Source organism: Myotis daubentonii, chromosome 6 (assembly GCF_963259705.1).
Source record: "Myotis daubentonii chromosome 6, mMyoDau2.1, whole genome shotgun sequence".
Taxonomy (NCBI): domain Eukaryota; kingdom Metazoa; phylum Chordata; class Mammalia; order Chiroptera; family Vespertilionidae; genus Myotis; species Myotis daubentonii.
Window position 1 is genome coordinate 67,658,941 of NC_081845.1, and position 15,949 is coordinate 67,674,889.

The 15,949-nt window shown below is 35.1% G+C and overlaps 1 protein-coding gene across 3 annotated transcripts in view; it reads right to left on the bottom strand.

The window, feature by feature from the left end:
• The window catches only part of ADGRB3 (adhesion G protein-coupled receptor B3), a 700,018-nt gene that overhangs the window by 53,279 nt on the left and 630,790 nt on the right, over positions 1–15,949 (bottom strand). For all 3 annotated transcript variants that reach the window (XM_059701276.1, XM_059701274.1, XM_059701275.1), the window contains 3 exons: positions 6,455–6,605; positions 3,536–3,605; positions 1,916–1,982 (listed from right to left, as the gene is read on the bottom strand). In XM_059701276.1, the coding sequence (XP_059557259.1) occupies positions 1,916–1,982; positions 3,536–3,605; positions 6,455–6,605 (288 nt within the window). The remainder of the gene's footprint in view (positions 1–1,915; positions 1,983–3,535; positions 3,606–6,454; positions 6,606–15,949) is intronic.

Below are 15,949 nucleotides of genomic sequence, written 5' to 3' on the forward strand. Positions count from 1 at the left end.
AATGCCTAATTTCCTACTTCTCCTGTGGGGTGGGCAGCATTTTTGTGCACAGTGCTTTTCAAGACAAAGGAGAAAGCCTGTTCAACTCACCAGGATCCTTTAAAAGATGGATGCTAATACCACTTCCCATAATGTGCCTTATTCAACAGGTCTCAGCATTTCTAAGATTCTGACTCTCACTTAAAGGGATTTAAATACAGGTGAAATGAAATCACACACATTTCTCTCTTAAGCAAAATAGTAAAAAGCTGCTGAGACAGCTGTGGTCTATTTGTAGCAGCTCTTCATGAGGCACACCCAAGGTTCTCTAACCTACTCACTTCCTGATCAAGGAGTCCAGCTCCGCACTGAAACCAAGATAATCAAGGAAAAACACTTCTTCTTTTTGCCTTCCTACCCCTTACCCTCCACCATCAACAGAATCTTGGTGCAAATAGGTGAAGACTATATTGAAACTAGTTTTTCACAAGCAGGATGACTAGTTAAGAAAAAAAAACACACAAAAAAATTCTACTTCCTTCAATACACTTTGGCCAAATGAAATATAAAGTTGAAATTTGTTCAACTGCAGGTGTAGGAAAGATCCAAAGCACCTGTGAGGAAGGACTTAGGAAGTGTCACTCTCATAACTTCCTGACAAGATACCATTTAATCAAGGGTCTGATCTTCTTCTCATTATCTGAACTAAGAGAAAAAGTGTATTTCATGGATTCTATTAATTTCTAATTTAATCATGGGGAGATTCATCACCACCACAAAACCCACAATTTGGTCTTTCAAGTATACACATACCCTTTGTTTCTTCATTTTAAGGTCATGTATATATTAACCTAGTAATTTAGGGATATAATTCCAGTGATTAAATAAAAATTCAATGCATCAGACAAAAATGTATCTAACAGTTCCAGTTTCCCTATGCTCTCCTTTAACACCCATGCCTAGATTTTGTTTCTCTTGTGAAATATTAATAGTTTCTGCTCTCTGTTATAGTTTAGTGGAGAGCAAACTTTAAAGGAAGAAAAAGTCACATAGAGTTATTAAGAAAGATGTTGCTAGCTTCCAGTTTATTGAATGAGTTGTTCAATAAACCAAAGGGATCCAACTGCATAGCATATTAATCTTTGTATTTAATTCAGACCATTTCTTTACTCTCTTAGATTTTCCAAAGACTTATTGGACAAGAAAGATTTGTAATCAATAAATTCAGAGAGAGAGAAAGGCAAATTGGTAGGAATTTTTCATGTTCTTATAATTAAACACGTATAGGAATTATTTTGTAATTCCAAAGAGAAAAATTTTAAATCCTCATGCACAATATATGGCAGGGGTTCTCAAGTAGGGGTGGTTTTTACCCCCAGAAATATTGTGAAATGTCTGGTTTAAATGAATATTTCTGATTGTTCAACTCGGGGTCGGGTACTATTGGTATCTAGTAGGTAGAGGCCAGGGAGGCTGCTGAACATCCTAAAACACACAAGACAGCCCCACAACAAAGAAATAGCTGATCTGAAATGTCTGCAGACTAAGGTTGGGAAACTCTGGTACAGGAATATATATATTTTCTCATTGATATTTGGTAGCAGCAGCAGTTATGAAGATTAAGAGATCTTAATAACTATGTAGAGCAAACAGAATAGTATAAAGGTGAAAAGATCATAGATGAAATTCTATACATTAAAGAAGACTTTGTTAAAACTTACTCAAACACTTCACAAATAAGAAATTACTGTGAGAGAAATCCCACACTCCCACATTTTATATTCTTCAGTCTTCAAGATAAGAATATTTTAGAGTAATAAAGGACTGAATGGCAGTTGATATTCAAATTTCAATAACAATTCATTGAACTTTAAAATTCAATGAATTTTAGTCTTCCTTGGCTAAGAAAACAATATAAGGTGATTTTGACGTTTACCAGGACAACGGCAGCTGCAGGTCCTACAAACGCGTAGAGTAGTCCTCCTTCAAGAGAGAGCCAGCAGCTGGAAATAACATCAGATAGAAACTAACAAACATTAGTGATAAGTGTCAGCCATGGAGTGTGATGCAAATAACTTGAATTACACACTTAGCCTTGCAATTTTGGCAAGTTTCAAAGCTTTCTAATACACACACACACACACACACACACAGCAAAGATGTGGAAGAAGCTAAAATTAGAGCAATTCATGAGTGAGAACTGATATATACCTCTCATGGAAAAAAAACTTTTATCATAAGGCCTTTCAGACAGTTAAAGCATTTTAGAGAAATTACTCTTGCTGTGAGATTTTTATATTGACTTCCAGTACAAAGGTGACTATTAAGTTTTGTAAAATGCTGCTTTCTATCTGTTATAGAATCTTTCCAATATACTTTTAAGCAAGAACAGTGTGTTTTTAGAGTCAGACATGCCATTTACCCAATCCTCCTTGAGGCCATTGAGATACTGGGTGAAACTGATTTAAAAGCCATCATTACAGCAAACAGGTAATTTACAGTTTCCATGATTTTTTTCTCTTCTAGTTTTACTTTTTCCCTAAACTACTGAGAAAATTCACTAAAGATAAGCTTTGATTATTAAATTAACCAAGAGATACAGGTTTGCATTGATAGGAACGTGGCAACCCATTTATATAAACACACATTTCATTCTCTCACAGCATAGGTACCTGAGGAGGGCATGGGGCTCATAATGGAGGTTTTTGCGAGGTTTCATGAAGAAATGGGAAAGTGAAATAAGAATTCTGAACAATGCTGCAGCATTGATACCCTAACCTCTCTTCATCTGCATGTGCAAAATCCAGGAGAGTCAAAGGAGGAAAGCATGAGGGACCTACTAGTCACTGCTGATGTAAAGGGTCATGCCCACCATTTCACCCACCTTTTCAATGTTAATTTCAGTCCACAGAATTGACATGCTGCCTTCAAAATTAACAACAATTTAATAATAACTTGTCCGATATTTGTTCTTACAATAAATGTCTATATTGGTTGTGGTGGTGCTTACATGACTTTGGCATTTGTTAAAACTCACAGAACTCTAAACCTAGTAGGGTAAATGTTACTCTATGTAAATTATACCCCAATTAACATTTTTAATCTAGAAATTATATATATATATATTCATAACACAAATATATGTTCATGTGAGCATTCAAAGTCTACATTTAGTTAGTGTTCTTTACCATGCAGCGTATGGATAAAATTCTGCTTTCCCACTTTGAACCTGACAATTTCATGTTAATTTTTAAAAATGAAATACCTGGAGAAAAAAGTCCTTCATCTGATAGAACACTTCAGTTTGCCGTTTCTGAGATTGCCACTAAATTTCTACTATGTTTTTGCGTAAATTAATCTTCAAGCTGATAACATTACTCATTGTACTATATGTGGTTTTAATCAAAAGCTCCTTGAAATTTGGAATCATATCATCCATAATCCTACTTCTTTCCCCACCCCCAATACAATGCCTTTCAAAGACCAGATTCATACCAAAGGTGTCACTGATGATTTATTTAACTACAACATGATTGATCACTGTGGATAGACTTACTAGTGATCAGTGCCGTATCCTTTCGTCCTGGTGAAGCCTACTGATGTGGCCACTACTAATGCTGGTAAACCTGTAAGAAAAACATTGTCACACTTCACACTACGCCACAACCACTGTGCATACTGGCTCGAGAAAAGGTAGGACAAACTCGAATACTTAAATCGGAGGAATAGCTATAGATGAATCACTTCATAAGGTATGTTTCCATTACAAAATTTCTTTCAACTACAAAACTATGAGAGTGACAGCTGGGTTTTTAACTCAGTGCACTTTCTCTGATGTTGCTAGGTTACCACCACATTTGACATGAGTTTAAAAGAAACTAATAACAGAGATTTAGTATATCTTTTAAGTTATTTTTTCCCCTAGGGGTTCACACTGTTATAAAGAAAAATTATAGTTATAAAATGAGAAAGGCAAAAAAAAAAAAGGATTTCCTGGTGTGATAGAATATCACAGAAGTAGAATATTCAGTTGACCACATATGGATCCACAACCAAAGTGAATCTTATCACTTAATTCCTTATGTTTTACTTATAATAAGAATGTAGGAACAGGATTAAGGACCCTAATTAATTATTTTTGTGCTTTCTGATTATTCCCCTTTAATAATCCTGCATGAAGATCAGAAAATATATGCCAGTTTCACAGACCTCTGGATAGGTATCACTCCATGCATTGCTCAGTTCCTCTTGGAATTCACTTGCCTGCATACCTGCACCAATTTTGACCTAACATCTTTTAGTTATGTCTATATGAATCTACCTTACTCAAGTTCAATGGAACCTCCCTATGTTTTGGTAAAGAGAGCTTAGTCTAATCTATGTTGTTTATATTCTTTTTTTAAGCTTTGGCCATGCCTTCTTTTCTGAAAGACCATGATTGTAAAATCTATCATCTAACCACCTTCTTGCATTCTCTCCATCCACCTTTTTTCTCTCCCTATCATTTTCCCTCCTTCCTGCTAATGTCTTCTGAGTCTTTTCAAGTGGCATCATATTCCTTCATGAGATTTAATGACAAGAACTATGAAGAGCACTTCAAGGGACACACCATATTTTTAAACAAATACTGCGTGCTCTCTCCTCTCTCTCTCTCTCTCTCTCTCTCTCTCTCTCTCTCTCTCTCTCTCTCTCTCTCTCTCTATATATATATATATATATATATATATATATGTAATAAAAGGGTAATGGGTAATATGCTAATTAGACCGGACATCTTCCAGACGTTCTTCCTGACCAAGCCGGGCCTGAGGGAAGCCAACCCAGGTCCTGGGTGCCTGCAGATGGCCTGAGGGAAGCCAACCTGGGTCCTGGGTGCCTGCTGGCAGCTGGAGGAGGGAAGCAGCCCGGGTCCCGGGTGCTGGAGGGAAGCCTGTGCTGGCAGCTGGGGAAAGGAAGGCTTACTCTTGCATGAATTTTTGTGCATTGGGCTCTAGTATATAAATAATTAAATCATGATATGCCATGTCATTAGTTGACTTTTTTAATTAACTGGAAAAATTTCATTAGGAAAAAACATTCTCTTGGGTCATAGCTGAAGAATTAATATTCTTCATCCTATACAATTTAGATTTTTAAATGTTTTTCTAAATTTACTTTGACTTAATAAAACTCGTATGCCACCGTTCTGCCCATTCACAGACTTCCTGATAATTTAGCACCATCGGTTTAGCACTTTTGTTACCCAGAGTCATTTAATACTAGCTGTAAACTTGGAGACCAGCTGAAACCTACCCTTAAGATCTTTGGTAATGCTATTAAATAAGGTAGTTGCCAATCCTAACAATCGCCACTTAAAGGAAAGTCTTCTTAACTGCAACCTATATGTCTTGGATCTATGGTACTAGTTGATGAAAAAATTCAATACCAGTCCAACTTTGAAAGGCCTATGACATGAAATCCAGACAAAAATTTTATGAAAGTGTAAGTAGAATACATTTTCTAATTTCTTAATGGCATTCTCATTTATTCTATTAGGACAAAGAGCCTGAATACATTTATCAGACATGACAGACCCTTGCTGAAACCTGATGGATAATCCTTAAGTGTTCTTGATCCTATTTTTCCCAGCATGAATTATTCTGGTATTGTAATAAATCCACTTATTGGTAGTTTTCCAGGCTCCCTCAAGCATCCTATTCTCCAGTCTCTGGTATATTCAGTATTTGTTGTATATTTGGTCCCAAGTTCTCAGTGTTTTTAGTGTAAGTCTTTTGAAACTCAAAGCAAACATCTTGGGATTTTTCTAAAACTAGTTTCTTAAATTAAACAAATTAATAAATTTTAATTAAACATTAGAATTGACCCTATAAAATGCATAGACTTTCAAGATGTCTAATTCATAAGACAATTTAAGAAAAAAAAATCCTATTAAAGATAGGCAAAGAATTAATTAATTCTCAGTTTGTCAACAATTCTGCTTTTCCTTTGAGGCCCCAACTGACTATACATGAGGTTTCATTCAATCTCTAAGTGGGCTTTTCCCCGTGAGGTGAATAGCTGTAGTCTTTAATAGTTCTGAGTGCTCTTAGAATGAATTCCTCAGAGTTTTCTTGTGGGACGTACTTGCCTAGTGTACATGACCTTGAGCCCTGAACATTTTAAAAGATTTTGCACTTTCAGAACATATCAGCATAGAACACTGCTTTTCTCAGCCTGTAGATACCTCAGGCCTCATCTTACACTACTCACTGATGATTACCAGCTATCTATGTAGTCATCCAATAAGTATTCCTTGTTAAAGTTCCAAATGCCTAAAGAATGTTAAAAAATGGCCAACTTCATATATTTCAACTTCCATATATCAAATTACGGACAAATTAAAGTAGTCTTAGAGTAATTATACTCTATTGCTTTATTATATAAGTATTCAAAGTGATCATAACAAGATCACGGAAGGGTTTATTATCATGCTTACCCCATCCAAGGCACAAAAAGCGTTTCCTTATAAGCCGTGTTCTAATTTTTCCAGTTACAGCCATATATGACTGCCAAGCCTCCGTCAAAACCCAACAGAATGAAGCCAAGAAGAAAAAGTGCAAAAATGCAGTGGTGGTTGTACAGATGCTCTGTGGAAACAAAAAAGACCCATGGTGATTATGGAGGGAATCATGTGTCCTTCAGAGGACTGTGAATCATTCCATTGCATTACTTTTATTTCAAATATCTATCTCCCCTCTGTGACAGAGTAATTATTTACAGAAATTAGAAACCCTGTGGTCTTTATGTATATAGTATGTATGATTAAAAAAAATCTGTTTGTGTGTTCAATTTTTTATGAGAAGAAGCCTAAATGTAAATTTAAACTCAGGGGAAATTAAAATTACTGCTTTACTTGAATGTTTTCTTGAAATATAATTATGGGAATGGTCCTTTCTTTGGTTTAATTTAAGTTACAGACATCTCACATAATTCTTTGGGCTACATTCTTTATCCTTCTTTTTGGCTGATAATTCTTTGTTGTTTTATCTGCGTGGAAGTTAAGATTACATAGCAACAGCCTTTGAAAAGGAAAAATTACTTTGCTTTTATACAAGTGTGATATTCAAGGTATAAGAACAAAGCATAAAATGGTTTGGCTAATGGCCTAGTACAAAATAACATGTATTTTTAAAGCACTTAATACATTCTCTATGTTATTACATTTACATTACAATGTGTGTCTTAATCAAATCATTTTGAAAAGCTAATCTAGTCTCTGGCAGTACACAGTCATGATTTCACAGATATTTTATGCAACTTAGTCCCTCTGAATGTGCCAACCATTAGTTATTTGTGACTTGTCTGCAAAGATGAGCAACTTCATTTTGGTAAAGGTGGCTACTTATTTCACTATTGGTATAATTTCTTTGTGTAAATCTTCTTATAAAGCAAGTCTTTATAAACCAGAACTAGTAACCAAACTAATTTTCCCTTTGTCAGTTTCAGTCTCACTATTTCTAAAAACTGAAGAGAGTAAAACCCAGTAGAACTAGAAAAAAATAAAAACTCATAGTAAAGAAATAAAAATACAACCTTCATCTTCCCACTTTCACTCCACACTACTAAAGCAGAATTATCTTTTTAAAATTTAGGTCCAAATTATTCACATTATTTGCTTATTCTGGTGAAATTCACCAGATGTTAATTTAGCTTTCCAATTCTTTTAATCCTATATAAAGAAATGTATCATATTTATCTCGCCAGATTGTTTTAATAATGAAGGATAATGTATAGAAGCTGAGTAGCGCTGCGGTAGGCATTTAGCAAGTACTCAACTGACTATGGCTATAATTATCATCATTTTTAATAGTACTAACAAAGGAGTTACCATTTTTTCAGTTTGCAATTTCTTATTTCACACAGGACTTAAACCTGCTTAGTACTTATGTTTATTCTTACAAAGATGATAACTCAGTATGATGAAGTATTGATTCCTAGCACCCTCTTCCTCACACTTTTACTCCTGTTTCAGGCATAATGTCGTAGCTTTAACCAACTGAGATTCCCACTATATGTGAGACATTGAGGTTTAAGTTTAAATATCTCCAGGATGACTACTTTCCTCATTCCTGATCTACAGTAGCTGACCTCATTTTGAATTTCAAAGACCTCTTCCATTCAATATCTGAAGACTAGTTATACTTTCTAATTCACGTGCCATTTCCTTCCACCAGTTTATCTAAACTGTGTGGGCTAACAAACCTATTCCTTCTCTATTTTTAAACTATCAATATAGGGTTATAAAAAACAGTGTAAAATGTTGAAATGTTAAGTAATAATTGCTGGAAGCCCTGAAATTTTATGATAACAAAATGCTCAAAGTCTCAATACAGAGACTTCTAATTTGCTTTCTATATATGATGTTTCCTGATACTTTAATTCTAATACAAATTGAAATACATGCAATTGGGGGACACTGACATTTATTTCTATAAATTCATGTCTCTCTGGACAACAATGGCTACAACATGTGTGGGAAAATATATAGTAACTAGATGAGAAAAACCTAATTCGATGGGTAATAGCATTTTACTATGGTCAGATGAATATTCATAAATGTCTTGAAATTGCTCCAAGTATGCAGGTAGACTATTTCAACCTAAGGCATGTGTGGATTATAAAGGTTTAAAAACCACAAAACTAATCTTACATGAAGAGTGTACCAAAATCTAAGATCCTGAGAAAGAAAGAAAACAAGCTATATTTTGCTTCATCATCATGTGAAGAATCAGTATAAAATCAGATACTCCACATAAAGAAATGCACACTGATTTGTCTACTGACATTTTATATTTGCTAAACTATTGTCACCTGTCCTGTTCTTGTTACCACTGGCCCTACTGTCATGGCCTCCAGAGTTAACAGCTTCTCGGTCTCCGTGTGTCTGTTCTTCAATCCCACCACAGCCGGGTCTTCACAGCTCACCGTACCAAATATGAGATTCATGGACACCTCAAGCTCATCATCCTATTCTTCTGCTCCACCTGCTTTGTCAAATCCCAATCTGGTCCTGCTTTATAGCTGATGAGTGTGATTAACAAATATTGCACAACTTGAAAGGTTTTTAAATTGGAAAACAGCACTGTTTATACCTCTCACCCTTGCGTATACCCTTCACTCCAAATCCTGAGACCACAGGAAAGATAACTGGAAAGCAAAGTATAACCTGTGGTAGACTAGACACTGTCAGAAATGCCTAAAAAACAGAAAGCAGATGAGCTCCCATTGGAGGATACCACAACACAAAGCTAGATATTGGGAGCACAGATTAAGACATGGAAAGTGGGAGATTTAAGATAGATAAATGACACAGAGGTCCTAAAATTGGTTTAAAAGTACTTCCAGAAGTATGAAATAGAGGAAACTGGGGGGAAAGGCAGCATTTAAGGAAATACTATGGGAAATTTTCTTAGGACTTTAATGATCCTCTTGGCTAGAGGTTAAATTAAAGATGAAACACACACATACACAAACACCCCCTCTAGATATATTGTGACAAAATTTGTGAACATCAAGAATAAAGAGAAAAATCTTAAAAAGCTATCTGAGTCAAAAGAAATAAGACATCGGACTCCATGTGAGCAACCCAGGATACAAGACAATAGAATACTATCTTCAACATTCTAAAGAAAAAATAACTTTGAACATAGAATTCTATACCCAGCCAAACTATTACTTGAGAGGCAGAAATAAAGACATTTTTAGAATCAAAAGGAACTTTGAAGTTTACTATCTCAAGATTCTGTCTGAAATAACTGCTGGACAATATAAACCAATATTAATCAGAAGAAATCCAGGAGGAAGGAATGAGATAAAAAAAAAGTAAAAGAAGTAATGGATAGCAAACAAAGGAATAAAATACAATAAGTACAAATAAATGTTCACTATTTTAAAAATATGCAAATATTAATATTTACATTTTAAAATATAACCAGTTGGGCATAAATGCTAAAATAATTTAATGAGGGTTAAAAGGTGGGAGAGATGAAAGTTACCAGGGAGCAGGGGAAAATGAAAGTAAGCTGAGCCTCTTTTTTTTGTTCTCAGGAATATTAGAGATTCTGGTTAACTCTAGATGTTAGAAAGAAATGTTTGCGCATTTATGTTAACAATGTTTGCCTGCCTTTGCCTACCTTAACATTAGCCTTACATAGAAAATGAAAATAGGCTATTTAAAGAAATCAGAAGAAATTTAATAAAGATAAAAGCGGAAATTAACAAAATAGAAAATTTTAAAAAACTTTAAAATTGATCTACAAAATCCAAGCTGATTTCAAAGGCTAATAAATGCCAGGTAGGTACTGATAATACCAAGGGGAGCCCTTTTTGAATTGTATGATTGTCTTACCACTATGCTGTCCACCTAAAATTAATACAAAATAATAATAAATGTAAACTGTAATTGAAAAAAGAGATTTATTTTTATTTTATGTTCTCTTTCTCCCAAGTACCCTACTAGATTTCATTTCTTAGCCCTGTGCAGGTAGGGAAGCATGTCACCGAGTTCTGGCCAAAGGTATATGGGTATCATTGATGTACACCACTTCCAGGTTATTCCCATAAAATGACCTATGAAGTCCTCCATGCTTTTACTCTTTCCTTATTAGTATCCAAACACAAAGCTTCAGTTAGGAGCTCTGAGGCCCCAGAAGACATTAAAGCATCAAGATGAAAGAAATTTGTGACACTGAATGCACATATTAACTCTAGTTGCCACACATTAGACTGTGACATGAGCAAGTTATACACTCATACCATATAAAGCCAAAAATAAATGTCACTTTGGAGTAAAAAAGGTAGGTGGTAATAATGTTATCATTTTGTAAATCAACCAAAATTATAACTAATGTTTGTCAGATTGGCAAAAAATATATTTTTTTAATGTGCCACAGAATTTTAGTAATTAGTTTATGTGTGCCATGAGATAAACAAAGGTTGAAAATCACTATATTAATTGAATTTTATAACTAGCCCTGGTGCCAGGGACACTGTATCAGTTTTCATTGAAATGTCATTTTAAAAAAATTGTTTGAGGACAAATCAGAAAAAAAGAAACAGGACTAGGGTGAAAAAAAGTTTATCCATAATGAAAAAAGCATTTTTTATTTGTAGTAAGAACTATGCCTCCATCTTGAGCCAAAGGGCCTCAAAAAGTTCCAGGCCTCAAAAAAATGAAGGCAGCACGAGCTAAAGAAAATCTGGTTTTAGCAACAACAGCTGCTTATAAAGACATGATAGCAAAATTACATGATATGATCATCAAACAGGTGGTCTTTTTTGTTTGGTAGTGGTGGGGGGTGAATTCTCAGTAGTGAGTATTAGTTTATTAATTCCTTTACTCTAAAATGTATGCCATTAATTTTGTATTATGTTTATCTAGTATTGCTATTTGCTGATGAATAGCTTATCTTTTGTTCATAAACTTGGAGAATCTGGAAAATAAAAGATCAATAAACACCTAAACCTTTGGCAAGTGTGATTTTTTTTAAAGGTGGTAGACAAGACAAAATAAATAATATTAAGTTATTAAGGGCCCTGGCCGGGTGGCTCAGTTGGTTGCGGTGTCATCCTGTACACTGAAAGGTTGTGGATTCCATTCCCGGTCAGACCACATACCTAGGTTATGGATTAGATCCTCAGTTGCAGTGTATGGGAGGCAATTGTTTAACGTCTCTTTCTCTCTCTCTCTCTCTCTCTCCCCCCCCCCTCTCAAAAATATCAATGAAAACACATCCTTGTGTGAGAATTAAAAAATAAATGTTAGGCTATTAAAGGTATCATAACAGAAGAGCATGTTATATACATAAAATTGAAAACCTACATATAACAACATTTTTCCAGAAAAACATAAATAATCAAAATTGCTTAAATGGCCCTAACCAGTTTGGCTCAGTGGATAGAGAGTCAGCCTGCAGACTCAAGGGTCCCAGGTTCGATTCTGGTCAAGGGCATGTACCTTGGTTGCGGGAACATCCCCAGTAGGGAGTGTGCAGGAGGCAGCTGATCGATGTTTCTCTCTCATTGATGTTTCTAACTCTCCATCCCTCTCCCTTCCTCTCTGTAAAAAATCAATAAAATATATTTAAAAAAATGGGTTAAATGGATATAAAAAGTTATCTTAGAAAAATTGAAAGGTAATAAAAAAAATCCGTCAAAATGATAAAAATTTTAGAAAAATTTATAAGTAAATTCTAACAAATTTAAGGGATATATAATTCCCATTTTATAAAATATTTCCAGGCCACAGGAAAAGGTTAGAGACATCTGACTCATTTTACAATGCTAGCATAACACTGACACCAAAATAAGCAAAAAACTATATGCCACTTCACTTATCTACATAAAAGTTAAAGTATTAAAAAAGATCAAAGCCAGAAATACAGTAAAAGGATAATAAATTGCTATCAAATAAGTGTGTCCAATAATGTAGGATGAGTCAACATTAAAAATTATCTAAATATATAACTTATTGTATTAACAGATGCAGTGGTTCTCAACCTTCCTAATGCCGCGACCTTTTAACAGTTCCTCATGTTGTGGTGACCTCCAACCATAAAATTATTTTCGGTGCTACTTCATAACTGTAATTTTGCTACTTTTATGAATCATAATGTAAATATCTGATATGCAGGATGTATTTAGGTGACCCCTGTGAAAGGGTTGTTCGACCCCCAAAGGGGTCACGACCCACAGGTTGAGAACCGCTGGATTATAGAAATAAATAAATGTGAAAACATTTGATAAAATTCAAAAACCCAATTATTTTTTAAAAATCTTCTTTGCAAATTATGAATAGAGAACACTTTTACTTAATAAAGTTTATCACTTCAAAACCTATGATGAAAATCATATCTAATAGTGAAATATTCAAAGCATTTTCATCAAACATGAATTAGAGAAGTATGTCCATCACTACTTCTATTATATAAGAGATCCTCACCAAACAATACAAGAAAAAGCAACTGGAAAAGCAGAGATAATACTGTCATCATTGTAGATATAGCCTTATTAGAAAATCCAAGAGGATAAATTTGTAAACTATTAGAAATAACAAGAAGAATCAATAAGGTGGCTGGATATAAGATTAACATGCAAAAATTCTATTTCCTGCACATAGATCGATATACAAAACTAATTTTTCTGCACACCAAAATACCTACTGGAAAATGTAAAACAAAATTTCTAATTAATCATAACAGATTTACCTCTCTTCTCCCTCCAAAACCATGTTAAAATGAACAAGTTATTCAGCCACAGGAAAAAAAATATAGGTGGCAGACAACAGTGAACTCATAATAGTGTGGTTAAATTCAGACGATGTTGAAGGGAGAGGGTATAACTGACTTATAGTAGCAGAGAAAGTATAGCCCAAATGCTTGTAGGGTGTGGGGATGATGTTGAAAATACTGATTGTAACAGACCCATAACTCTGCAGACCGTTAGAAGAGTCTAATACTTGGAAAAAGTAGAGGCCAAAAGGAGAAGAACATAAAATCACTAGTCTAGTACATGGGACTGAAAAAGAGAAAGGTTTGCAAAAGTATATACATAATAGCTGAAACTGTGCTTCTTACTTAGCTCAAAATGTAACCCTGCACTGTAACAGGGATGTTTAATCTCTGGAAAATGGAATGAATTGGACTCTAAACTCAAGCACCAGTCTTAGTAGTGAGTTGATGTACAAGCAGATACACATGTATGTATTGAATCATAGGGCCCTCCCCTCACTCCGACTCTCAGAATGTCGGCAGATCAGAGATTAAAATTATTCCCTAGAGAGGGAAAAAAACTTCATACTTTGGCTCATCCTTGATTAAAATACTGTCAAATCTACCTTTCAAGCCCTGGCTAGGTAGCTCAGTTGGTTAGAGCATCGTCCCAACACGCCAAGGTTACGGGTTCAAACTCTGGGCAGGGCACATACAAGAAGCAACCAATGAATGCATAAATAAGTGAGCAACAAAGTCAGTCTCTCTCTCTCTCTCTCTCTCTCTCTCTCTCTCTCTCTCTCTCTCTCTCTCTCATTCTTCCTCTCTCTCGCTAGAAAAAAAATCAATTAAAAAAATCTACTTTTCAATAAGTCTATCTACCCATGTAGAGCTTCAAGTCATTTTTTAGAGCTTTGCTTTTATATATGAATACACAGCCAAGGATAGTCAGATAATTGAGAAAACCTTCCAACATGAAAAAAAAAAGAAGCAAGAAAAATAAAATGTGGGGAGTGGGGGAGAGACAATAGAGGTAACAGAAAATAAAAAACTTCAAAGAAAGACTAAGTTCTTTAGAAACGCAGAAAAAAATTATACCTATAAACAAAATTCATAGGGAAAGGTTATGAGGCAAAAGAAAAGGTCCTATTAATAACAACAACAAAAACTATAAAACAGCTCTAGCCAGTTTTTCTCAGTGGTTACAGTGTCATGTGACCTGAACAGTCATGGGATTGATTCCTGGGCAAGGCGCATACCTCAGTTGCAGGTTCGATCCTGGCCCTGGAGATCCCAAGTGGGAGGCAACCAATCTATATGTCCCTCTCTCAAGTAGATGTTCCTCCCTCTCTTCCCCCATCTCCTTTCCACTCTATTAAAAAAAAAAAATCAATGGAAAAAAATATCCTCTGGTAAGCATTAAAAAGAAAACAACAACAAAAAAGACAACTATGAAACACCTCAAATACATTTAACAAAAACGTGTAATTGCTTCATGTAGAAAATTATACCTTTTAATTGCAAGACACAAAAACAAGATATGATTCCATTGAAAATATATTATGTACATGATTTGGAAGACTTGACATTTACAGCATATAAATGTTAATCTTACCCAAACTGACAAATATATTCAATGCAATTCCCATCAAATCCTGATCACATTTTAAAATTGTTATTGATTTCAGAGAGGAAAGGAGAGGGAGAGATAGAAACATCAATGATGAGAGAGAATCATTGATGGGCTGCCTCCTGCACACATCCCACTGGGGATCAAGCTGCAACCTGGGCATGTGCCTTGACCAGGAATTGAAACTTGACCTCCTGGTTCATAGGTCAATGCTCAACCACTGAGCGACACTGGCCAAGTTTAATAAATTGTTGTTTTTAGTTTGACAAGACAGTTCTAAGTCATAGAGAAAACCAAATACAAAGAATAATCCAGAAAGTAAAAAAACAAAACAAAACAAACAAAAAAACAGGAGAAAGGGAGAAAGGGTTTTTCAAATGATATAAAACAGAATAATATGTAGTCAGATGATCACCATCTCTGGTTTGCACATGACAGTTTGAAGAGATGAAGTAAACTGGCCAACATTCATGGTTAATGTGTGAGAAGCATTGCCCCTGATCCAGAGTGAGTACAATTTCTTAATCTCCTCACACTGCCTTTTCACAATATGATTTTTTTCATTTATAGTCTAAATTTTACAATCATTTTTATGCTTCTCAAGCCCCAACTTTCTATTTTACTCTCTTATACCATGTGACCTTAACTTCTACATTACTGATGAGGTACAGACCGTTCATATTCTTGACATGTCATATTTCCTGTGCCCTTCATATTTCCTGTTCCTCCTTTCCAAAGAAGACCCTTCCCCTTCCAGGCGATGGTGTAATAGAGCTAAGAGGCAGGTCCCTGGAGTCACACTGAGAGATCACAGTAAATAAGTGCTTCATTTACTGTTTGTTACTTAAAAACTCCATGCTTCCCTTTCCTCGTTGCAAAAAATGAGAATAACACCACCTACCTTAAAGGATTGTTGTAAAGATTAAATGGCATCCTATCTAATAAAAGAGAAACGTGGTAATTAGCGTACGACCGCTACCCTTCCCATTGGCTAATCAGGGCAATATGCAAATTAACTGCCAGCCAAGATGGCAGCCGGCAGCCAGGCAGCTTGAAACTAACATGAGGCTTGCTTGCTTCAGTGACGGAGGAC